This window comes from Coturnix japonica, chromosome 18, assembly GCF_054131305.1.
Source record: "Coturnix japonica strain WE chromosome 18, WE-NBRP24, whole genome shotgun sequence".
NCBI lineage: Eukaryota > Metazoa > Chordata > Aves > Galliformes > Phasianidae > Coturnix > Coturnix japonica.
This window is the reverse complement of record NC_140680.1, coordinates 4,023,716-4,048,915: the sequence shown is the minus strand read 5'-3', so window position 1 is coordinate 4,048,915 and position 25,200 is coordinate 4,023,716. Positions and strand designations below refer to the sequence as shown.

The 25,200-nt window shown below is 52.6% G+C and overlaps 2 protein-coding genes across 6 annotated transcripts in view; one reads left to right on the top strand and one right to left on the bottom strand.

The window, feature by feature from the left end:
- The window catches only part of FAT2 (FAT atypical cadherin 2), a 47,900-nt gene extending 35,876 nt beyond the window's left edge, over nucleotides 1-12,024 (top strand). The window contains exons 15-24 of the mRNA XM_015875847.3: nucleotides 505-719; nucleotides 1,063-1,200; nucleotides 1,857-2,000; nucleotides 2,648-2,845; nucleotides 3,714-4,521; nucleotides 5,108-5,253; nucleotides 6,613-7,054; nucleotides 8,069-8,222; nucleotides 9,089-9,678; nucleotides 10,539-12,024. Of these exons, the coding sequence (XP_015731333.2) occupies nucleotides 505-719; nucleotides 1,063-1,200; nucleotides 1,857-2,000; nucleotides 2,648-2,845; nucleotides 3,714-4,521; nucleotides 5,108-5,253; nucleotides 6,613-7,054; nucleotides 8,069-8,222; nucleotides 9,089-9,678; nucleotides 10,539-11,077 (3,374 nt within the window). The 3' untranslated portion in view covers nucleotides 11,078-12,024. The remainder of the gene's footprint in view (nucleotides 1-504; nucleotides 720-1,062; nucleotides 1,201-1,856; nucleotides 2,001-2,647; nucleotides 2,846-3,713; nucleotides 4,522-5,107; nucleotides 5,254-6,612; nucleotides 7,055-8,068; nucleotides 8,223-9,088; nucleotides 9,679-10,538) is intronic.
- A 270-nt stretch (nucleotides 12,025-12,294) lies between these two features.
- LOC107320202 (proton-coupled amino acid transporter 1-like) lies at nucleotides 12,295-24,700 on the bottom strand. 5 transcript variants are annotated; one of them, XM_085519188.1, is made up of 11 exons: nucleotides 24,470-24,700; nucleotides 23,251-23,434; nucleotides 22,952-23,042; nucleotides 22,603-22,691; nucleotides 22,277-22,372; nucleotides 21,521-21,605; nucleotides 20,860-21,078; nucleotides 20,600-20,698; nucleotides 19,100-19,266; nucleotides 16,249-16,418; nucleotides 12,295-13,982 (listed from the first exon to the last, which is right to left on the bottom strand). In XM_085519188.1, exons 2-11 carry the CDS (start codon nucleotides 23,391-23,393, stop codon nucleotides 13,717-13,719), a joined length of 1,425 nt encoding a protein of 474 aa, XP_085375314.1. In that variant the 5' UTR covers nucleotides 23,394-23,434; nucleotides 24,470-24,700; the 3' UTR covers nucleotides 12,295-13,716. The 5 variants fall into 5 exon arrangements, with proteins under 5 accessions (XP_085375314.1, XP_085375315.1, XP_015731334.1 ...); XM_085519189.1 differs by having other exon boundaries at nucleotides 23,251-23,398; XM_015875848.3 differs by having other exon boundaries at nucleotides 24,644-24,700.
- Between the last annotated feature and the right edge of the window lie 500 nt (nucleotides 24,701-25,200).

Sequence of the window (25,200 nt, the reverse complement as noted above, 5' to 3'; positions counted from 1 at the left end):
AAAGATTCCTGTTACATGTCTGGGATCTGAGATGGGTCCATAAGAAAGAGGAGAGGGAAGAGGATGGGAAGACAAGTTCCACTTCAAACTATGGGAGAAGTTGATTTCATTTAAAAAGTCTCCCCATCCTGAAGTCAGAAGGAATCCGCAGCCCAGACTAACATTTTTTTAGGGAGCACTCAATGAATGCAGTTACTACCAATCTATTAACCACAACCAGATGCTGAGGCAGGATTTCTTGCCAAATAAAGCACTGCTGTATTTGCACAGCATTTGATAAGAGCTGTTATCTCAAGGCCAATGTTAGATCCCCGGAACAAGTATTGGTTGCACCTCAATGGCCTCCTGCTTCTGTCTGTACCATCCTCATTCACAGAGTTTTCCTCAGTTTCTCTGTCCTTGAGGCTCAAGCTATTTTTTCCATATCAATCTTCCCACTGGCGTGCATATCTTAAAAGGCATTTAAAACATCTCGTGCCCTTTTCTGTCCATCTGCCCTTGCAGGTGCTTTATACATAAATGGGAGCTTGGATTTTGAAGCGAGTCATGAGTACTACTTATCCATTGAGGGCACAAGGAAGGGCTCAGCTTCTCTCAGCGATGTCACCATGGTGGTTATCAACATAACTGATATTAATGACCATGCACCAGAGTTCATCCAAGACCCTTACTTTGCTGATATCCGAGAGGATGCTGCAGTTGGAGAAATCATCCTCACGGTATGATCATGAACAAAACCACAGTTTTTAACCTCATTTTCTTACTTGAGCTGTGTATTATTTGCTCTCCCTTTGTACTTTCTTCTTCTTTGGGCATAACCATCCAATGGATTTGTGTCATTTAGCACCTAAGATTGAAGCATGACTTAAAAAAGGATGATTCCTGACAGCCCATAAGCAGGGATGGCAGTGAATTACACTGATGTAAACCACCTTCCTTCTACCTCCTCATTTAAAGCATTCAAACCAATACCCTTAAAAGACAATGAGATCCCCTTCCTGAGGATTCTTCCGTGGCAAGGCTCTTTTGGCCATGAGTCCTAGGTGTTTTTCCTTCTAACAGGTGTCAGCTGATGACTTGGACGGAGCAATGAACAATCAGATCACGTATTCCATTGTAGAAGGGAACCCGCTGGGACATTTTGCGATCCAACCCAGAAGTGGGCAGATCAGCATTGCCAAGCACCTGGACAGGGAGGAGGTGAGTCCCAGGAAATGGAAATGAGAAAGCTGAAACAGTTGTGCTGTTATGCTGGAGGGAACAGATTATATTCAGCTGCCTGCTGTTTTCTAAAGGAGCTACTAATAATACTGCAAGCAAAAGGCAAGTTATTCATTTTCTAGACCCACAGATACTTCTGTAGACAAGTAGGGCCTTAGAGGAGACAGTAAAGGCTTCAGCGGTCACAACTCTGTGCTGTGATCTGCTCTACTGGTGCTCTAAGCTGGTTAAGCACCAGTTGAGTTGGCTCCAGACTGGAAACCAACATGGCTGATTTATGCTTCTTTGCATCACAGCAGATAGAAAACAGGCATAAGCAGGAGCTGCCCATCTGGATAATCTCTTTCTTAAAGCAGTAGCAGCTCAAACTGCTACCAACAGGTGTTTGTCCAGCTCGGGTCTCATCCATGCTTAGCAAGTTGTTTCCCTTCCCTGCAGCAGCTGTGAGGCTGATTTTCTCCAGCAACATGCTTTAAGATTTATGGATGGAGAATCCCATCTGAGGGCAGATTACTGCTGCAATACTATGTGTGACCTTAAGTGTTTTAACAAGCTGCAACAGAGTAACACACGAATGTAAAAAAAGTGACCATCCTTCCACTTCTCCAAGTGATCCCACACTGTAAATCCCCCAGATCTCCAGCTACTCCCTGACAGTTCGAGCCACAGACAACGGCCACCCTGCTCAGTTCAGTGATGTCGCAGTGCATGTCCACGTGTCTGATGTCAATGACAACCCTCCTCGCTTCTTCCAGCTCAACTACAGCGTGGTGGTGCAGGTAAGCCAGGACACTGTTATCCCATTCTGCCTTAGTGTGCCAAGGTTCTCATGCGTGGCTCTTGCTAGAGCACAAGGGTGAGACAGCAGTGAAGCATGCAGTTGCTTTGTGCTCATGGCCACAAAAAACTGCTGAGATCTGTGGGGGCAGATGTTCTGCCAACAGATGCCATTTTCTCCTACCAATGGCTGCAGGCGCCTCCTTTCTCCTCTCTCCTTTCACACTTTCCAAGCCTGACCAGCAGCCCCTTTTCCCACTATGTCTGTGTACACACCACAAAATAAAGAACAGACTTAAGCACATGGTCAAGCATCTCTGCTGGAAGCAGACCAGTTGTTGCTTGGACTCAAAACACCTATGGGTACTCAGAAAGAAATGCACCCAAAACATGCTTTCATCTGCTCCTGTGCAGACATGACTCAAGGAGAAAACAAGGGCATCAGCACAACCGTCTGCTTTTAGCTGGTTGACTCTACCACATGTGTAATGCCATGAAAGGCACTGTCTGCTATTACTGGCAAGAGCTCCACACAAGGCGTGAGATTTGGTTCTCTGTTCTTTATCCATAAGGCCCAGTGGCAATATAGGTTCTCCTGGGCCTTTTCTCTTTGCCTGCTGTTCTCCACTGGCATCTTTCTGCATTTCAGGAGAACGCCCCAGTGGGTACCAGTGTCCTGGAGCTGATTATGAGCGACAGAGACTCGCCAGAAAATGGACCACCGTATTCATTCCAGATCACCCAGGGCAACGATGGGAAGGCATTTGATGTCACCCAAAATGGTCTGCTGGTGACTTCATCCATCCTGAACAGAAGAATGAAAGAGCAGTACCTATTACAAGTCCAGGTAAAGCCTGACTTTCTGTCCTGGGATCTGATCTCACACCTGAGTTTAGGAGTGACAAAATGAGATTAGGATTGCACAGCTGAATGGGAAGTAGTCTGGTACTGGAGAAATCCAACACAGGAAAAAATCCCATAGCTCGGAGCCAAGTCCAGAGCTTGTTTTCCCACAAAGTCTGCCCACAGGAGGCTGGAAACCAGCCTCTGCATTGATGAAATCGGATAATATGATCACAAGAAATACTGTCAGTGGTTTCCTTAGACAGATGCTTTTCCCAGCATAATTCCAGCAACTTCCAGTTTAAAGTGAGACCTGGCTGTGATCCTGAAACCTTTATCCAAGAATCCCAGAAGTGATTTAATCTCCTTTTTTAAGAAGATGTCTATCTTTGCAAGGTAAACTTATTATCAACGTTATCAGTAAGGATAGTGAGTTACAAACAGCAGGATAATAACAAGTACATCTTCAGTGGAGAAGCTAGGTACTATTATTATTATGAACCTCAACCACTAACTGCCTGAGAATGAGAGAGAATTATCCTATAACCTGATTATTCACATTTTTCTGCTTTGAGTTTCCTCAGCTCATGCTAGACAGACGTTGTCAGAGATGGAAGCTTGGCTTAAATACTCTGGAATCTGAGCAACTGTATGTGACTGCTTTTATCTTTGTACACCCGGTTACATGCAGAAACCCTTTGATTGGCAGCATCTCGATAATTCTTAGGAAATCAGAGCCACTCAGTGCAGGTGCACACAGAGATGAGTGTCCCACCACTGAGGGAAGGTCTCAGCCACTCTCCATGATGGAAGGCATGCTGTCATGAAAGCAAGTACCTGGCTATAATGAAGCCTTCTCTTTTCTTTGTCAGGTCTCCGACAGTGGTATCCCTCCTTTGTCCTCATCAGCATTCGTAAACATCCAAGTGACTGAGCAGAGCCAGTATGCCCCCTCAGCGCTTCCCCTGGAGATATTCATCACCACAAATGAGGAAGCCTTCCGAGGTGGTGTGCTGGGCAAGATTCATGCCACAGACCGAGACCCCCACGACACATTGGTGTATACTTTAGTGGCAGAGGTGCCCCAAGAGGGACACTTCTCCGTTGGGGCTGCAGATGGAAAGATCATTGCTGGGAATAAGCTGCCCCATGGCCATTATCTACTGAACGTGACGGTCAGCGACGGCACATTCACGGCCACCACCAGTGTCAACATCCATGTGTGGTGCTTCACGCAGGAGGCGCTGGACAGGGCAGTAGTGCTGCACTTCCGCCACCTGTCTCCCGAGGAGTTTGTGGGGGACCACTGGCGTAACCTGCAGAGGTTTTTGGGAAACATCCTCATCACCCGACGCCAAAACATCCACATGGCTAGCTTACAGCCTGCAGCTACCTCTGACGGAGTGGATCTGCTCTTGGCTGTTGGAGAGCCACACGGCTCCTTGTACGAGCCTCGGGTCCTCGCCAATAAGATCACCATCTCAGCTGGGGAAATGGACCAGCTCGTTGGACTCCGGATGAAGAAAGCAATTCACGTGCCATGTCACGGGTCAGACTGTGCCCACCGAGTCTGCAAGGAAACCATCCAACTGGACCCAGGCATGATGTCTACTTACAGCACTGCCCGACTCAGCGTCCTCACCCCACGGCACAGCTTGGAGCAAATCTGCTCCTGTAATGGTAAGCAATCCTTGGTAGCATCCCATGATATATACCTTGTAGAGCTTGAAAATTTCACTTAGCCTTTATTTATTTAACCAAGCTCCTGCAGCAATTAATTAATGAACAAAAGGATTGGAACACTGTGAACTCTAAGGTCTCTTCCACCCCAAGCAATTCTACAAATATCTTTCAGATCAGGAAAAGTCATTCATACTTAGCAGCTGAAAAAGCTCAGTGATTGGATTTTTGATCTTCGAGCTCCTGTGTTTTAGGCTTAGCAAATGCAGACTAACTGATAAACTCTAGGAAAGGCAAGTAGAATGAATATACTCTGTTCTGTATTTCAGAAACAAGCCAAGGCAATGGGGATAGAGGTTAGCATCACTTAGGCAGGAGTGGTAAGGGGATACTGTGAGCTAAGATAAAGATGTATTAAAGGATGAGGAAATCCAAGGGTGTTGTAGACTGTGCTGAGAGCACCTAAAAGATGTTATGGGACGGGTCTGATCCTGGATAGTTATGGCATCAGGCTGGGAAAGAGGCAAGTCTAGGTACAGTCTCAAAGCATGACAACTATGAAACTTTTTGTTCATTCTGCTTCCAGGAACAGCTGTGAGGTTTGGGGGCCACAGCTACATCTGGTACCAGCACTCCCAGGTGGGGTCCTGGCACATGCACTTCCGCATGAAGACCCACCAGCTACACGCTGTCGTGTTCTACGCCAACGGCACCGACCATGCCACATTGGAGGTATGCATTGCAATACACAAAGGTCTCTTTCCAGTGTAAAAAACATTAATTGTTTGGGGGAAGGGAATCACAGAAAGAAGATGCAGTAGTACTTATCTATAGTAATTGACCTAGTGAGCACTTGAGAAGGCCAAGCCAGAGCTGAGCACAGTTTGGCAATTGCTGCAATCACAGCTGGTAATTGTTTGTTTTAGCTGCATCTGTGAGTGCCCGTGCTGGCCTCTGGTGTCAAAGCAGCATATGCCCGTATCACAGACCTACATCAAAACTTCTTTGCCTGTGGCTTGCTTCTTCATCCCTCTCTTACATTGCATTTATGGGACAAAGAATTTATCAGGTGCACAGAACGGACAAAACAGGACTCCTGCATGCTATTTTGCAGTTCCCCCTCTATTCAGCCACATTTTTCAGGTGGTTTCCTTGTTTAAGGAACCAGCACAGCCACAGATATTTCACTCTGACTGTTACCTTCCTCATTCGCACACTGAACCCACCCAGCATTCAAAGTCCATCTCCCTCTTCCTCTTTGTCAGTGGAAGGAAATCAGCACTCCTGTGGCTTGTAGATTTGGTAGAGGTCAGGTTCTCCCAAGGGCACACATAACATCGCTCCTCCAATCGCTAAGCTGATCTGCTATTCAGAAATAGGAAGCAGCAAGAGGGATGTCAAGTCAGGTGCACTGGGAAGGATCTGGCAGCCTGTCAGCTCTTGCTTCAGGGAATCCAGTTCTCAGCTGTCTCCCAGCCCCAGAAATTGATAAGCCCAATCTACAGACCCATCTGAAGTGAGATCACGTTCCTCCGGATAAAGCCAAGTGACAAAGCTCTCTGGTGCACTTGCCAATTGTGCAAAGAGATTTACACACAAGCTGCCCTGAGGCCTTACCAGGGTGTGTGCCAGCTGCACCTGGTTCTTCCTTCCCTCTGCCATGCTCACACTCTTTCAGCAGTTGCTGAAAGCTCACCTTCCTCCTTATAAGTTTTAAAGAGGAACTCTGGGCCACAGACAGGAATTTCTGATGGCCCAATTCCATGCTGAGAACTCTGGTGTGGTTTGTTTTAAAGTCAGCAACTTTATCCTACCTTCTGGAGAGCAAGGACTGGATTTCATCTCTGCATCTTGTTTTTATATCATCAGTGGTTGGAAAGGACCGTAGATGAAATGAGGGCAACATAAATGAGATTGCAGTCTGTCAGGCTCTAGCTGACCCATGCAAAGCTTATGCACGAGTAAAAGAGGATGTTGGAAAGGCAACATCCTAGGATTCATTTCTCTCAAAACACTCAGGCAGGGCCAAAGAAGGTTAAGAATGGCCAAGAATCTCTGTGCTAACCATGACTTCTGGGACATGTTTTGCAGATGGTTCATGGGGTGCTTCACCTGGGGTACGGCTGCTGGGGAAACTACACCGGGAACCTCTCCTCCTCACGTTTTGTGAGTGATGGGGAGTGGCACTCAGTATTCCTGGAGGTGAAGAATGCTTCGGTCCGTCTGCTCGTGGACGGCCTGGGAAACACCTCCCTCCAGCTGCCAGGGAGCTGCAGCACATCCCAGGGCAGGCGAGACCTGCTTTTTGGGGGCCTCCGGCACCCACTCCAGTCCCAAAGAGTCACACGGGGCTTCAGGGGCTGCCTGGATGTGCTTGCCATCAATGGCAGAGAAGTGGTTCTCCTGCATGGGAAAGGGCAATCCAAGGAAGTGATGGAGGAGGTTGGGATGAAGCAGTGCTGCTCCCCGACTGGTGCCTGCAGCAGCAATCCATGCCTGAACAACGGGATGTGCTCTGAAACTCATGGAGGAGGTACGTGAATATCCTACATTTAGGGAAAGGGGGAGGAAGAGATAAGGGAAAGCCATGACACCTTGATGCATCCCTATGCAAGGAGAAGGAGATGTGCCCCATCCCAGGGGCTCAGGTGGTGGCTGACTCAGTGCAGGAGCAGCTGGGGGCAAGAGATCATCATCCTGGCTCTCAGTATCAGACCATGGCCTGCAGGGCAGGAGCATTTCTAAGGAGTGGGCATGACCCAGGAGTGAGCAACTTGGCCAAAAAACACAAGCACAAATAGAAATTCCACCCTCCCCCCTACATCCTCTTTGCTTAAAGAGCCATTAGCAGAGTTGGAATTGGGCAAGATGGGATCATGCAATGATGGTATCTGGGAAGAAACGAGCCAAGATCTTCATCTATTCCCATTGCAGTCAGTGACTCCCTGGGGCTATGGGAAGGTATATGGGAAAACTGTAAGCTTGCTCATGAGCATCGCAGGTTACCATGAGGCACAAGCGCTCAGTGGGGGCATGGGCTCACAGCATGAGTTTGTACAGATCTCTGCTCAGAGACCTCAGGCACAGGATTACACACACATGCACAGACATGTCCCTATGAGCTTGCTGGGGTGGGCCAGGGGCCATGCAACCAAGTGAGGACCCCAAGAGGGTCACAGTCAAACCCGGCACCACATCGACTAAAACCACAGTTGCAAAGCTCTGTGAAACCCTACAGGCCACGTCCAGCATCTGCCCTACAAGCACCGGCACATCCCGGCTGCACAGCACTGCACACATGTGGCTACAGGTCTGTCCCTGCTCGCATTGCTCTAAAGTTGCACTATGAATGAGCAGCAAAGGCTTTTACAGAGTGCTGAAAGGTAGAATGCCAGAATATTCCACCTCCGACGGACCGCAGGAGCTCAGCACAGCCGGGACGGTCCCGTGCTCGGAGCTGCACGAAACACGGAGCTGAAATCACACCCAGCAGCAACAACCCCCCGCATCCCAGCAGTCCCTTAACGGCGCCCTCTCACCTCTGCAGGTTACACGTGCATCTGCCCCGGGCTGTTTTCTGGTGAGCGCTGTGAGTTGGGGGACAGCCCCTGCGAGTCCCAGCCCTGCCTGCACGGCGGAACCTGCGTCCTCTCCGGCTCCGGGTTCTCCTGCCAGTGCCCCGAGTGGTATCTAGGCGACAGGTAAGGGCTGAAAGGGACAGAGGGATCCCAGGGAACGCTGATACTGTGACCTCAGAAACGAGCGTTGTGTGATTCTAGAGCTCGTTAGACCCACCTGGGAGCAACGCAGTGCGGGGCTGCCTGAACACAGGTGTAGGGCGCTGCCAGCTGTCCTGCCGTGATCCCTTGATTGCTGGGCTGCAAGGTGTTTGGCTTCAGCCTTGAGCCCCGTGCTGTTAACTATAGCACTCTGGAGTTTATTTTCACCAGCAATATGGATATACCTCCCCACCTGGTACGTGGGTGAGTGCATGCCAGATGCCTGCAGCTGGGGAAGCAACGACATCCAAGGGTATGCACGGGCAGCATCACAGCAGCTCCATCTCCCGGCCGGGTCGCTTGCCTTGAATCAATGCCGAGAGAGAAATGAATAGTGCAGCTCTGGGCGTTAGGTGGCAGTGCGATGATACCTGTGCTCACTCCGGGCACAGCCATTGGGCAGGCATTGCACGGACCAGCTCACACATCTTGAGCCCGGGCTGAGAAATAAGAGTGAAAAGCTCGCAGGGGTTCTTCATTAACAGTAAGGACCAGCTATTGCAGGTTCTTCCTAAGATGGGGAGGTCATTGCTGCTGGAAGGGATGGAAGGAAAATCTCACGTCCTTCTGGAGAGTGGGAAAGGGGAATAGAATCAGAAATTCAGTCTCAGCTCTATGTATACTCCATAAAATGACCCCCCAAAAAGGGGCTGTTCTGCCTAACGTGACCTTCTGAACAGCACCATGGTAAACATTGAAATGCACTGACAGCAGCAGCATTGCTCAGAGCAGGATGCTGTGGGTTGGGTCTCACCCCCAGGCTGATGCCTCTGTTTCCATCCCCCCAGGTGTGAGAAGCTGGCTGAGGAATGCCAGGACAACCCATGCCGTAATGCTGGGCGCTGTGTGAGCACCCAGGGCTCCATCCACTGCATCTGCCCATCAGACTACCAGGGGGATTACTGCACGCAGCCCATCATCACACCAGCCATCGTGCCCACGCACTGGGCTGTGGGCCCTGAGGAGATAGCTGAGATCACAGCTGGTGTGCTGGGGGCAGCCATCCTGGCCGTGGTTTTTGTGTTCATCCGTAAGCGATACCGACACCGGGCCAAGGCCCACAAACCGGTGGCACGGGAGGACCCCGACCTGCTGTCCAAGAGCGAGTTCTCCAAGAGCGTGGGTGTGGGCACTCAGGCCGTGCCTCCCATTGAACTCAACATCCTCAGCGATGCGACCCATAACAACCTGGACCGAGTGGCACCGGAACAGCGCAAAGCCAGCGGTACCCCTGAGTTTGTCACCTTCAACTCAGCCAACGGGCCCAAGCACCGCGGCACCATCGTGTGCAGTGTGGCACCCAACCTGCCCCCAGCCCCTCCATCCAACTCTGACAACGAGTCCTTCGTCAAGTGCACCTGGGCCAGGGAGGAGATGGGTCAGTAGCCACAGCTTGCTCTTGCTTTTATACATGGGGGGGTGGATGGTAGGTTTGTGAATGCAGGAGACCAACAGTGTTGTGTAAAGATAAGGAAAGCACAGGCCAGTGGTGATGTCTGGGTGCCTTCACTGGCTCTTCCCACACTCATAAATATTGGTATTCAAATTCAGCTTGTTCAGTTCTCTAGAAAAACAGCAGGGAATGCATTAATGCATGGCCTGGATTCCCACGCACCCAGGCTAAAAAGTCCATATAAAAGAGAATAATGATGCTTAGAGAGTGGAAATCGAGATGCTAAAATTCAGTGTGACTCGTAGTGGCATCCCCTGCATCAGCTGCCAGAGGGGTCACAACAAAGGGAAACAGCCCCAGGCAGCCATGTCCCTGCTTGGCATGGCCCAGAGCTCACCAGCAGCTCAGCAGCATCAAGGATGGCTGCCAGAAGGAAGTGCCCAAGTCAGAGAGTCATAGAGTATCCCAAGTTGGAAGGGACCTGTGAGGATCACCGAGTCCAACTTTGGGTCCACACAGGGCCACCTAAAAATCAGGTTATACCAGAGGTACAGGCAAAGGGAGCTACAGGGAGAGAGCTCCAGTGAGTCGCTTGCTCTGCCCCATCCCATCATTGTGCCAGCTCCTTGCACCCATGTGTCACAATGAGGAGCGCCTTTTAGGTCCCAGTGGGAGCCCCGAAGCCCCCTCCATTCCCAAGGCAGACACTACAACTGCTTGCTTCCCACTGTTCCTCTCTTTGGCTGCCACATCTCCTGCAGCTCAGACTTATACAAGCAGGAATGAGCAGCAGGGAGAAAGCAGCCCTCACAGCACACAGCTAACACAGCTCTGTTTCCTTCCAGTGTACCCAGCAGAAACCACCTACTGGCCGCCACGCTACCTGTCCTCCGACGTCCAGGAATACTCCCACTACGAGATCATCCAAGGTCCCCCCGCCATGCCCTCCTCCCACCCTCCTCTGCCCCCGCCACCCCCTCCACCAGCAGACCCGGAGCCAGTCACTCTCTATGGGGGTTTTCCTTTCCCGCTGGACCAAAGCAACAAGCGGGCACCCATCCCTCCCCGCTACAGCAACCAGAACCTGGAGGACCTCCTACCGCTGGGCCCCGTGGAGATGGCAGCATCCCAATGCCAGAACGAGTACACGGCCATCAGTTATTACCCAGCCCAGCTGGTGCAGGGTGAAGGTGCCCCGTACCCACCAGACCCTGGTTACAAGCGGGTGAGCATGCGGCTGAGCGTGGCTCAACCCTCCTATGCTGACTGTGAGGTGGGGGCCCATCCACCCGCCCTGCGCACGCAGCCCCCACCACCCCCCAACTATGAGGGCTCTGACATGGTGGAGAGTGACTACGGCAGCTGCGAGGAGGTGATGTTCTAACAGAGAGACTCGTCCTTGGGATGAGATGGGAAGCGCCGGAGCTGGCACATGGTACCAGGGGATTTGCGGTTCCCCTGGCCCAGCTTGCAGCATCTCCCCCTGCATGGCCGGGCTGTCATTTGGCTGGATCCTTGTCCCTGCACTGCAGACAGAGGGGAAATGCTCCAGCCACAGCCAGGACGTGGCAGATGCTCCTGGGATGCCAATGACTAATGCACCTTGTGGGCACTGCATGTCTCCCGCTCTGTGCTGCCCAGCCATGGGGAGGAGCAGAGCAGCACCACAGGGACAGTGGTGGCGGAGGAAGCACAGAAGGACCAGCAATGGCCGAGCCCAGGTGGCACACAGGTCTCCCTGCATCCAGCTCTGGCACTGAGAGTTTGCATCAGGGTGATGGTTTGCCCAGTGGGATGGTGCAGCTGGTGCACAGCCTCTTCTCCATCTGTTCCCCAGGGTGAGAGATAGGAATAGGCAGCCAGTGCCACCAGCACAGCCTCACATGGCAAAAAGAAGTCCAAGAAAGCAAACTTAAATCCATTTCTACAGAAGAACCAAGCACTGAGGAGTAGACTGAAACCTGCTGCAGGGCACCTGGCCACAGAGCTATGGGCACAGAGACTGGCACAGCCATACCCATAGCTCTACATGGGCCCCAGCTGGTGACAACAGTACCCAGCCCTGCCACCCCCAGCAAGGGGTCCTGGGTCTGTTGTATCCATAATGGACCAAACAAACTGCCCGCGTGGCACCTCCAGCACAGGACGGGCACCAGGTGCTGCCTATGGACAGGCCCATCCAGCCTCCTGCTTGGGATCGTATTGTTTCTTGTGAGAGGTTTTACTTTGGTCGGTTGTTTGATGAAATATTTTTTTCACTGTTTTGTTGAATTTTTTCTTTTTTTGTTGCAAAGTATTAAAAGAGTTGGTTTGGTTTTGTTTTTTTCACTACTATGATTTCATTGGATAACACTTGATTCCTTTGCAACTAAGATGTGGCTCCAGCAAAGAACAGCCCTGAGAACACCTCAGTCTGCACAGCAGCACCCCAGCACTGCACTGGTGCAGCAAACCAAGGCCAAGTTCCCCAGAGCCATAGGAAATCACTGGTGCTGACAGCACACTGCTGCCCTGGGCACCCCAATGGGGTCCTCTCACATCTCCCCAGCCCTCCTGCTCCTCTGGATGAGGGGAAGAAAAACCCCACTTCATCCCAGAGCCTTTCCATGTAAAAAATAACTCTTATTTATTGATTAAAGTGAGATACATGATTCAGGTGCTGCAGCAGTGGGCACCGACCCACACTGACAATATCCATAGGCACACAACACAGACATTAATCACCTTTGTATGTACACGATTCCCCTGGTCACAGAGCAGCTACAATACACAAGCATCACAGTTCCGTGTCCCTCTGGTCCCATACCAGGTCCTCCTGGTATCCCACATGTTTCCCACCAGCCCACTGTGCTTCAGCCCAATACAAGCAAAACTTCAGCAGACACTGCTTGACACTGCCATGGTACCCTGTGAGTGCAAAGCAAACTCAGTGCTATGTACCACTCCAGCAAACCCAGTAACCCCAGTGCTGGAGACACACACATCACACAGCTGTACCCCAGAACAGGGCTGTCCCTCCTGCTAGGACTGCCAAGCATCCCCTGCCAGGGGACAGCAGTGCCAGCACCGGGCACAGATATTGCACCTCTCCCATCTGCAGGGAGCCCAGAGCCCTGCTGGCTGCACACACACCATTCTATGTGCTATTTCTCTCCTTTGTGCAGCTGCACCACCATTAAGAAGTACCCAATGGAGGATTTGCTCTCATCTGCCTTCTAAAACAACAAATAAAAAGCAGCAGAAAGGCAAAGTGTGGCAAGGCCAGAGTCTGTGCCCAACGTGCACCTGCCCCAATACCAGCAGCAGGAGGAGGAGAGGAAGCAGTGCAATGGGCTGCCTCCTGCTGGGAGCTGCCACAGGGGCCAGGAAGGAAAAGAACATTATCAGTGTTCTTTTTGGGGGTGTGACATTCAGTGGGAGGCTGCAGACGCAGCCAGAGCGCAGCAAACGAGGCGCTGTGTTTCTGCAGAGCACAGGCTCTGCACACCTGAATTCCTAATGCCAAAAACCGTGTGAGGGGTATGTGTGCAAGGAGAAAGAAAAAGGAACAAACAGAACCTTCCAATGCCAGCCCTCTCTGCGTGAAAGAGCTGGAAACCAGAGCACAGCAGGACCTGCACCAGCAATGCTCGCACCCAGCGCTGCTCTGCATCCCCAAGGGCCAGGGTGAGGAGGCAGCTCTGCTCCTCCAAACTGAGCTGAGGTTTCTTTGTTGCTGTAAAATAAAGTGCTGAGAGGTTGCGGGGGGGGGAATGAAAAACACCAATAAACTGGCACGGAGAAGCCAGAGTGATGGGATGCGGGGGAAATATGGGAAGGATTCAAAATAAAATAGATAAAATAACAGTAAAAAATGTCCACAAGCCCAGGATCCCCCCCCCCTTCCCAAAGTAACTATGTACAGGAGTGTGGAGGGGATGAGTGCTGTGCCGCCCCCACACCCCTCACAGCCCAAACCCACCGCGTTCTGCAGGAGGAGAAGGCTGAGCACCCAGCCTGTGTGCCACCACCCAGCAGGGACCGTCACTGCCCCGCGGTGCTGGTGCCGTTGATGACAGCAGCAGGCGTTGCCAGCTCCACCAGCGCCTCGTAGGTGCCCACCACGAAGCCGACGAAGCCGAAGAGGCTGATGAGCACGTCCTTGACAATGAGCAGTGGATGCATGCCCTCTGTGTAGAAAGTGGCGATCTCCAGCAGCGGGGGGAAGATGAGAGCCAGCGCGCTGCTGCTGACTGAGCCCACCAGCGAGATGACGAGGTCCAGGCGGGGGATAAGGATGGCCAACACGCCTGGGGGGAGAAGGGCAACACGGGGCTGTCAGGAGCTCATAGAATCACAGAATCGTTTTAGTTGGAAGGCTCCCTTAAGATCCACCTGGTCCAACTCCCTTGCACTGAACAGGGACACTCACACCCAGAGCCCCTCCAGCCTTGCACTGGGTGTCTGCAGGGATGGGGCACCACCACCTCTACAGGAAACCTGTGCCATTGCCTCACCACCCTTATCATAAAAACCTCCCTAAAGCCTTCCCAGCCTGTCTCCTATGGGAGGAGTTCCATCCCTCACATCACTTTATGGTCCCAATCTGGAGGAACTCCAACAGATCCACGTCTCTAAGGACTCCATGTCTGGACACATTACTCCAGGTGCTGGACCCTGCTCTGAGCTAGGAGCTGTTGAAGCAATGCTGTCCCATGCCACTGCTTGTACGGTGACCCTGCACCTTTCTCTGAGCTCTGAACAGAAGGCTGCGTGCTTCCAGCCCTCCAAAGCAATTAAGGCTTTTCAATGAGCTAATGAAGTTCCCTGTGTGCTGCTGCAGAGGGCTGGGCAATACCCCAGCAGAAGGGTGCTGCTCACAGAAGCATCCCCAACCCCATCTCCCCCACGTCTCTGCCTCACACCTGGGGAGCTGTAAAACCTCAGAGAACCCACAAAAAGGGGAGGCGTGGGTAAAAGCCCACCCTGAACGAATGTGTGTGGTTGGTAAGCAGTCAGAGCCCCTCTGCCCCCAGAGCACAGCCCAGGGGAGAACATTTGCAGCAAAGGAAAATCTCCCTGGAGCCTCCTTCCAGCTTCCAATGAGGGGCTGCAAACCCCACAGCATTCATGTTCCAAGAGCACCCACAGCACCGGGCTTTGGGCAGCACATCCTTAGCCCACCCCACAGTGCTCTGTGGGCTCCCAGCAAACAGAAGGAACCCCCTTCCACCAAGAAAACAGAGCTGAAGTGCCAGCTGCAGCCTTATGCCTCCAGGGGAACGGCCGTGCTTTCCACGGGGAATTGTTCCAAAGGGGTTTTAAGGGCACTGGGTTTGAAGTCTGAGCATGAAAGACACCCATACACTAAATTGCATCCTCTCTTTGGAAGCCAAAGCCACGATGTTCTGTGGCCACATGCTCATGCCATGAATATTCATGCAGCCCCCCGATTGCTTTTATCCTTGCCAACAGCAATTTCTTATATGGAAAGATAAGGGGAGGAGGTACAAAGGCACCAGCGTCCTTCCAACACCCTGCTGCTTTTCCACCCCAAAGCAGTGGGTTCGAGTGCTGCTGTCAATCATGCTCCCCATTCTGGTGCACCCCAACTTCTGAGCCTCCCCAGCACCAGAGCCCAATGGGATCTCAGCTCTGTGGGGCAGGAGGGAGAAGGCCCAAGATCAAACGTTCCTGAATCTCTGCCATGTGACAGTGGGAAATGGCAGAATGGACACAGAGAGGTTTTTCTCCTCTCGTTTTGAGGAAATGAAAGGCAGAAAGATCAAAGCTTCCTCTTCTCACGCGCTGAGCAATAATGGGATGGGGAAGCTACTTTGGCTGCAGAGCAGACATGGACACACAGCTCCTGGCCATAATGCAGCCAAGCCCAAAGCAGAGCTGCTGGGACACAGGATGAGGTCTGTGACGCTCAGCAGGAACGCTGTGCTTTGGGGGGTGATGCCTGGAAGCTCAGTGAAGCATCTCAGCTGTGCTGAGAACAGCAAGGACTTAGTTTACAGGAATCAGAGCCAGCCAAAAATCAGACACCCCTGGGCTTCACTGAACTGACGCTCCTCAAGCTTCCACAAACTTGCTTTTCCCAGCTCAGATTTTCCCCCCTTGAAGCAGGTAGATAGGCCAAACCTCATTCCTAATTGTTAACATCGTGAGTTTGACTGAACTTCAAACTCATGGGAGCAGCTGCAGATAACAAATGACTTCTACAGCAAGCACCAGGCTGTACCTTAGTGCAGAACTGGGACAGATCACAGCCCTCCAAGATGCCTCTGAGCTCCTACAGCCACTAAAAGCCACCTGAAAAGGCCTTCCAAGCCTTCAACTCCAAGTTGGAGAAGCAGAGGGTGCCCCCAAGTCTTGCTGTTCTAGCCAGCACATGACTGTTGGGTAAGAAGAGCTCACTCTTGCCACATCTGCACCCTTCCAAAGCTCCAATGTAGGCCACCCAAGCACCAGATCAACTGCTGGGATGCATCCTACAAAATTTGATGGGACTTGATGGCTCCTCCAAATCCAGTGGGACAAAAGCTCTGGGACAGGCTGCTTTCTACTCACAGGTGATGCTGACCAGGACCACCCGCAGCAGCAGGTTGACCAACCAGCCCCAGCGCTCTGACACACGGGCAACCAGTGGAGGGATGATGATCTCAGCAGGGACGTAGAACTGCACAGCATAGGTGAAGAAAATCCCAAAGGAGAAGAGCAGCTTGACAGCTTGGTACAGCCTGCAAATGAGAAGGAAAGAACGGTGAGATGTGTTCCTGTGTCAATCCAGGAGTTGAACACGATGGTCCTTATGAAGCCCTTCCAACTTGTGATATTCAATGGCTCCAACCCCATAAGGCACAGCAGGAACATTCCACCTACAAGGACTTCTGTGTCCCAGCTCTTTTCCCTTCTGGCACAATAAGGGGTAATGCATTCAATACACCAAGACATCTCTTGTGCAAGAGACAGCAAGGAGATAGCACAACATTGAAGCCATTGCAACATGCAAACACCTAATTAGAGGCTCCAGCTCTGTGTGAGGAGCAGGAGGTCAGCAGTGGGGCCAGCAGCCTCCCAAGTGCTGCTTCCCCTTGGGAAATCTCCTGGGCACAGATGCAAAGGGCTGTTTCAAAATAAAAGTAAATCATACCAAGTGTTGTTCTGCTCCTAACTGCTCCCAAGGGCATGGGGATATCTGCTGGACTGAGGGCTGGAGTCCAACACGCTCCTTGAAACAAGGCATCCATCTGCATTTCTAGACACTTACTTATGCCAGCACTGCACAAAGCAATGCATCCTGCAGGATCAACACTGCTCACAGAGGGGTGCAGGCTCTGGCTGCCTGACCAGGTCAAGGTCTGCAGCGACACAAGGTGGACACACACAGACAACACCCAGATACCCAAGCATTAGGAAACACCCTGACCTCAGAGATGGGCAGCAGCACCAATACTGCCCACGGCCTGCAGTGCCCACTCTCAGCCCATGACCTGGAATGGAGCTGTGTCCATCACCCACCTCCTGAGGTGGTGAGCAGCTTCACTGGGAAAACTCCACTTCTGGGTTGAACAAAGGAAAAAAACTCCTTTATTTCTGTTTACAACCAGGTGGATCTTTTGGGAGGACATGGAGAAGTCAAAGAGGCTCTACTCGAGGGAATGGGAATCAGAGAGGCAGCAGAGCTGCATCCAGAAGGGTCAGACAGCACCAGGACAGGGCACAGGGAGGCCAGGAGTCTCCATCCTTACTGACACTCAACATTTAAGCAGGTTCTGCTTTGAGCAGGTGGTTGGACCCAACAATCTCACCATACTCTCCCCAGACCACATTACCCAGCGATTCTGCAGCCAACAAAGGGCAGAGCTATCAGCAGAGTCCAGAGGGCAGCGCTCAGCCGAGCACACCGTGCTCCCAAGCCTAGGTGCACAGTAGCCTTGAGCCACCTATTCTATGCTCCTCACCTCCTACTGCTTGATTAAGGAAATGTCATAAAGCAATTAAGTGCTTGAAGGCAATCTATGTTTAATTTTAGTTTAATAACATCTCTTAAAGAAAAAAAAAGAAAGGTTCAGATTAAGGCTGGGTCTCTGTTGTGCACGGGTCGGGCAAGGACAAAGGGCAGTTTGAATACCAAGAAAAGGGAGAGCTCAAGAATCAGTTCTGAACAACAAAAAACCCCAAGGCCACATGGGGCACAGAAATCCTCCTTCGGTCATAAGTTTGGTCATCGTACACCTCCAATGGGCTGCACACAGCCAACACCTCCCCCTCCTTCCCTTTCAGGATGGCACCTTTTGGAGTGAAGCAACTCCGGAGGCTGCTAGGAGGGATTTCTGCCGAGCAGAGCAGTATTTCAGGAGGCTGTGGTCAGCCCTGGGCACCGATGCTCCTCACTTGAGGAAGCTGTGGTTATGGAGCAACGCAGCTGGAAAGCCCTGAGTCACCCTCTATCTCAACGATTCCACTACACATTCACTAAATGTGCTCCTGGAGACCTCCAGGCAGTGGCTGCAGTGAGGGAAGGATGCAGCACCCCCTGCTCAGCCCTCAACTGTACCCACACCGATGGATCTCTCACCCCAAACCTTTCTGACCCTTCTGCAGCTGCTGTCTCGTGCTACTGAGGACAAAACCTGCTGGCAAAGCACTTGTTCCCAAAGCAAACCTTCACCCATCACGCCTGGGCAACACACGCCTGGGAATAAGTCCTCGAGGCTTCAGTTTGACTTTCCCAGCCTCCGTCCCAGTCATTTGCCTTTAACAAGAAAGATAATGCATTTCCAAGTTCAGTGTTTACAGCCTACATCAGGTGTTCTGACAGGAAGAAACGTGCACTGACACTGAAGCATTCCACGCTCTGAGTCACTGCAGACACAGCACTTCTGCCCCGTGCTACCAGGCTTCCCCATGCCCTGCCTGACAGACCTGCTCTACCCACCCCCAGCCACCAAGTAGAGACGCTCCTACAAATTCAGAGGTGATGTAGGATCTTTCTGCAGTCTGAATCACTTCATCCTGTTCTAAATGGAATGTGTTCCTTTGGAGCAGACAAAGCTGAGGTTGCCAGCACTATGGGTCAGCAGCTGTGAGTAGGGGCTGGTAGTATGACCCAGATCCACACACAGCCTGAGACTCCATCTGGAAGGGCTCCCAGCCCCATGGGATGGCCACATCAGCATCACAAGCTTCTAAGTCCTGCCCAACATTTGAATGCTAAGAGCCTCCACACTTCTGATCCCAGAGGTAAAGGAGCTGCTTACATTCCTCCTTGAGGATAAATACAGAGCCCTGCACCACACAACCACGTAACCCCAAGGGAAAAATCCTAAGGGATGTGGATGACAGCTCTTTCGGGTGGTTGCATCCCCCTCCAGGCTCAGCTGGGCAAGCAAGGACAACATCCCCAGGCAGCACTCACCAGCAGTTGGGCAGGTTGAGCGTTATGCTGGCCTGGATGGCCGCCCCGAAGCGCAGGTAGCCCAGCACACCCAGGCTGATGTACAGGATGGTAACAATCGTCATCCCCACATAGAGGATCAGAGGGAACTGCCGTGGGTTCTTCATCTTGTTTTCCAAAGGCAGCACCTGTGAGAGGAGCAGGAGGAAGAGGAGGATGGAACAGGGGGGTCCTCCCCATTCCCAGCTTTGTGGGGCAACCCCGGGGCTGAGGACTTGCCCTTTGCATCCAAGGCCTTGAAGAGCACCCAGAGCCATGCAAGGAATCTGGACACCCCACCAGCTGCTGCCCCAGAGATGTGAACCCTCTGCTCCCAGTCCAGTGGGACAGTGCTTTACTCACAGCACAGACAGAAAAGGCTGGAACCCTTTTTCCTCTCCCTGCAAGTACGTACGGGCAGATTGCAAACAGGTAAAGCAATTTAAGAAAGGGGATTTAAAAAAAGAATAGGGACAACCCCCCACCTTTATGGCACTATTTGCCTCAAGTATTTCAGCTACTGCTTTATTTTTTATAGCCGTCCTTGGGTGGTGGGCATTTCAAGGAAAGAGACAGGGACACAAGTGCTGATGTAGCAGGATCAGAATAGGTTTTATGTGCTGCTCCACCTCCCAGCCGAGCCTGCGTGTGCGTTTCATGCTCCAGCACGAGCCCTCTGTCCTGGGCACAGCAATCTGCAAATGCCCCTCCTGCAGGGACCTGGCACGCTGCAGCCCCGTGTTTACACTGCTACTTCATATTATGAGATGAAAACACTTTCTCCTACTTTGAAGGGAGCTCCGGAAACAACCTGCAGCATCTCAGTGGGCCATTATGCTTCCCACCCACCCCGCCTCCTTCCCAGCTCCTCTGTTTACAGCAGATGCAGCCAACCCGCTCCTTTTATCTTTTTGTTGCCCTCTTTTTTATGTTTTAATAAAAAATTATAAAGAAATAAAAAGAGCTCTCCTCCTTATATACATTAACCATATGGTGTGTACTTTATATGCAGCCCAAGATAACTCGCTCGGTGTGGCACAGACCAGCCAGAGGTGGGATGCTTACATTTACAGCCTCATACACAAGGCATGTGCCAAGCTGGCACTGTGTGGGCTGAGGCTGTGTGGCTGAAGGGAGGTGATGCCAGCAAAGATGGGAACGGATCATATATAGTTGTGCTTTGCTTTTGCCCCCACACTCTGGGATCCAGGCTGGTACCAAGAGCCAGGATCTGGCTCTGATCACTCCCTTCCAGCACAGCCAAAGGCTCTATGAAGCTCCTGGAGAGCTCCAGCTTACAGCATCCAACCTGAGGTTTAGAGCATGAGCAACCATGTTTGACCCAGGAGACAGCCTGGAGCCAACAGCATCACCCAGAAGCTGGGCTACAGCCTGCAAAATTCATCTGCAAATACAGCTGTGGTGCAGAGCAGGTGCTGACTGCAAGCCCGAGCGGGGGCTGAGCCACACACCAGGACTTACCACCCCGATGCCTTCAAAAGCAAAGATGGCCGTGCCAAAAAACAGAGGGTAGGTCTTCCAGGCTGCGGCGAGAGGCAGGGCTTTGGGATCAGGGATGTCCTGGAAAACAGCCCACATGCAGCTCAGAGCACAGCTCAGCCCCACAGCTCCCTTCCCCATGAGGCAGAGGGAAGGGCCAATAGACACCACCACCACCCCAACCCCACAACCAAGCTCTGCCAACACACAGGGCATCACAAAAACCAGGGCAGTGCACATACCCTGACAATGTACTGGTAGATGACAACAAGGCTGATGAGCATGGCCAGGTTGGCCAGCATGGAAAAGATGGACAGGATCTTGAGATTCTGGATGAACGACAGCAGCACCACAAAAGGCAGCAGGGAGAGCATGTAGAGCCGGGAGTCCATGGTGGGCGTGAGGGTCACCGTCCTGTTGGACTGGCAGTCAAAGGTGGTGCTGTTGGCAGAGGAAACAACCTGGGAAAACACAGGAATGCCCAATGAATCCCAATCTCCTGCAGCACAGGAGCCAAGCAGGCTCAGAGTTTCTGTTTATTTTCACCCAATGCTTGGCAGGAGGAAACTCTTCCAACACAACCTGTAATTAAGCTCCGGGCCCAAGGGATGAGGCAAAAAGAACTGGAACGCAGACAAGACCGAGAGAGGTTCATGTCATGCCATTGTGCACTGCTGTCTGCATGGAGTATCGATAAGGCAATTAGTGAGCTGGGCAGCACATCAGGAGCACAATGCTTCCTCCATGACTCCATTCCTGCCTCCCCTCCCCAGGAAGGAGCCTCTGCTCCTCTTGGCCAATACAGGTGGCATCTCAGAAATACTCAGGTATGGGATTTGTGCCTTTCAAAGCAGCACCCAGCTCTGAAGCAGGAGCTTTGCTGGGACACAGCAGGAGCCTCACCTGTCTCAGATTGTCAGCCAGAAAGACAAAGTACACACAGCAGAAACCCAACTGAGTGAGGATCAGGAAGAGTCCCACCACACGCCTAGGAAAGGAAAAGGGCACTTGTTAAAGGGGCCATTCAGAAATATGGGCACACCTGGGTTAGCTCAAACCCAGCAGCAATGCTCCTTTCCCCAAGGGCTGAGATGTGCAGGTCCCTTCCATTCCATGTTTAGAAAAGTAAATGTACCCCCACCCAGCCCCACAGACCTTGGGCTCCCCAGTCCCCACTGCCACCCCTCAGTGGGGTCAGCACCAGCCAATGCTGCCACATGCATTATTCCTTCATCTTTAATCAGAGATTCATGGAATCGTTAAGGATGGAACAGAGCCCTAAGATCCCCAAATCCAACCCCAGCCCACCCCCACCGTGCCCATAACCACGTCCCTCAGTGCCACATCTCTGTGGTTCTCAAACACCTCCAAGGATGGTGACCCCCCCCCACCTCCCTGGGCAGCTGTGCACTGCAGCACTGCTCCTTTGGACAAACATTTCCTAACCTGCAGCCTGAACCTCCCCTGGCACAATGTGAGGCCATTACTTCTCATCCCACCAACACTGCAGATGCTTCTCCCACCCTTTCAGTACTATACTGAAGTAAGAGCACGCCCTTTAAGACTCACCTGCCTAAGCAAAAGACCCCAGTGTTACCCTCCTTTTTTCCCTGCCCCAACACCAGTTACATCCTATCCCTGCCCTGGGGGCAGCAGTACCTTCCCCAGATGGCGTGTGTCCTCAGCCAGGCGCTGGGTGTTGACTCCAGCCCATACATCACAGCCCCCCCGTAGTCCAAAAACTGCTTCTGGAACCTGTCCAGAGTGGGGAGAAAAAAGAAGGAAGGGATGTCAGGATGTCACCTCAGTTCTACCTGCTGGCTCCCACGGTGGCACTTGTGGATAAACAGCTGGTGATAAAGCCCCAGCAATGACTCCTGGCTGAGGCTTCACATGGACAGCCCAATGCTGGGAGGCCACAGGGAAACCCCAGGAGCCAGAGGGAAGGATGGAAGAACTGTGGGAGGACAGGTGCTGCTCCTTACCTGTAGCAGAAGTGGTGGGCACATTTCACCAGGATGCTCATGCAGTGCACAGCCACAACACCCATCACCAGCAGGCTCAAGGGACCCAACTGCAGGGGAGAGAGGGGAGAATAATCCCACAGGAAGACCCAGATACGGGAGGAACAAGCACGATGGGGCAGTTAGGATGTAGCAAAACACCAATGTGAATTGTCTTTCAAACTACCTCGTGCAGTGCTATGACAAAGGGAGCATAGGTCGGATAAAAGAAAAAGGTCTTCAGGTGTATTTAATCCTTTCTATTTCCATGCAGAGCACAGCATGGGGAGCACACAGCAACCCCACAGCCACAAGGTGAGGAGCTGCTTACCAGGATGCCGGCATTCTTCAGAGCCAGGGGCAGCCCCAGCAGCCCGGTGCCAATGTTCCCCTTCAGGAGGTGGATGAGGGTCTGGTACCACCTGAGGGACAGAAGGGCGAAAGGACGATAGAATCACAGGACTTTTGGGACCCTCCTCTGGACCACATCTCTCCCACACTGAGAGCTCCATATCTGGATGCAGTGCTCCAAGTGAGCATCCAACCAGCATAGAAGGGGACAGGATCACCTCCCTCACCCTGCCGGCTGCACTGCTTTGGCTGCAGCCCCCACCCCACGCACACACTCACGTGGTCCCATTGCTCTCCCCGAAGCGCTGGTAGGACTCGGGCCGTGCGAAGCCATTGATGCCTGCAGGTGGGCTGCCCTCCGGGGTCACATCGGTGGAGCTGTAGTCATTGTAGTCCTCACTGCGCAGCCGTCGAGTGGACATGGCCCCTGAGGATGGAGCAGCGTCAGCAGGGACATCCGGCCCTGTGGGGACATGGGGCTCCATGGGGACACGGGGCTCCATGGGGACAGCCGGCTCTGCTGCTCCAGGTTCTTTGGCACCAGCCATGGCAGGAGGGTCCGATGCTGGTGCTGCAGCCGGCAGCGCAGCGGGCATTTATAGGGCAGCACACCCAGCTGCCAGCCACGTGTCCCCAGGTCAAAGGCTCCAAGCACTTTACCCTGATCTGCTGCCCCTGTTACGGGCACACCCACGGGGTGTCCCATTGCAGACAGACACAAGGAAATGGCCCAGATCCTACACAGGTGTGCTTCCACGGCCACCATCCTCCTGAACTTCACTTCTCCCTTCCTCCTCCTTCAGCTCCCATACAGGTTCCAAAGGACAACTCAGGGCACGGGGACAGCGAGCAGTGATCCCCAATGGGCAGCACAGCACAGAGCATCCTCACCATGAATGCAACCACGCTGTTCTGCAGCACTTCAATGCAGCAATGCCGTTTAACCCGGGGCTGGAGCAGCGTGCAGCAACCAGCACACAGAGCAGGAGCAGGCTCAGGGCAACCCAACAACAACATAAATCACAGCGAGGCCACGTCATGGCGCCCAGGGCCAGCCAGGTGATGAGGGTTGTGGCTGGAGTTTACACAGGGAGCAGCTCAGCACTGAACACGGGCACGAAGCGATTCAAAAGGGGGTCACCAACCCCATATAACCCAATACAACCCCATACTACCTCATACAACCCCATACAGCCCCATACAACGCCATACAGCCCCATACAACGCCATACAGCCCCATACAACGCCATACAGCCCCATACAACGCCATACAGCCCCATACAACGCCATACAGCCCCATACAACGCCATACAGCCCCATACAACGCCATACAGCCCCATACAACGCCATACAGCCCCATACAACGCCATACAGCCCCATACAACGCCATACAGCCCCATACAACGCCATACAGCCCCATACAACTCCATATAACCCCATACAACGCCATACAGCCCCATACACTCCCAGTCCCGCACACACTGAGCGTGCAATGCACCTCCACGCGTGTTTCTGCCCCGCTCGCAGCGCACATCACCGCCCCGAGGCCACAGGCGGCTCGCAGCGAACCACACCCGAAGGCCACGTCCCTATGATCCACCAATTAATCGATTAATTGATTAATTAACGATGGATCCCCCCCAGCCCCATTAGCCGCCGTCTCGTCCCGCACCTCAACGCCGCCCCGGGCCGGCCCCGCTCCTTCGGCCGCGCAGTCACGTGACAGCCCGCTCAGCTGACCGCGCCCGGCCGGCGCATGCGTGAGGGGAGAAGTGAAGGCGAAAATGGCGGAGAGGGGCGAGCTGGGCGTTAGGGCGCCCCCTGGTGGGCGTGAGGGGAACTGCAGGATGGGGTTGAGTGAATGGGAGAGGGGGGCTTAGAGCGCCCTCTGGCGTTAGCAGTGCGGTACTGCAGCGTGTACGGCACAGCAGTATGGCCCCACAAAGCGTCCCTACAACGTCCCATCAGTGTTTCCCACAAACATATCCCACTATTATATCCCACCATTACATCCCACCAGTGTGTCCACTAAGACAGTGTTTCCCACAAGCGTATCCCACTATTATATCCCACCATTACATCCCACCAGTGTGTCCCACTAACACATCCTACCAGTATACCCCACCAATACATCCCACAAGCCTACCAGTATGTCCCAACACCACATCCATCCGCCCTGCTTCCCCCCATTGCCACCCTTGCACAGCAGCAGGCTTCATGATTAAGCTA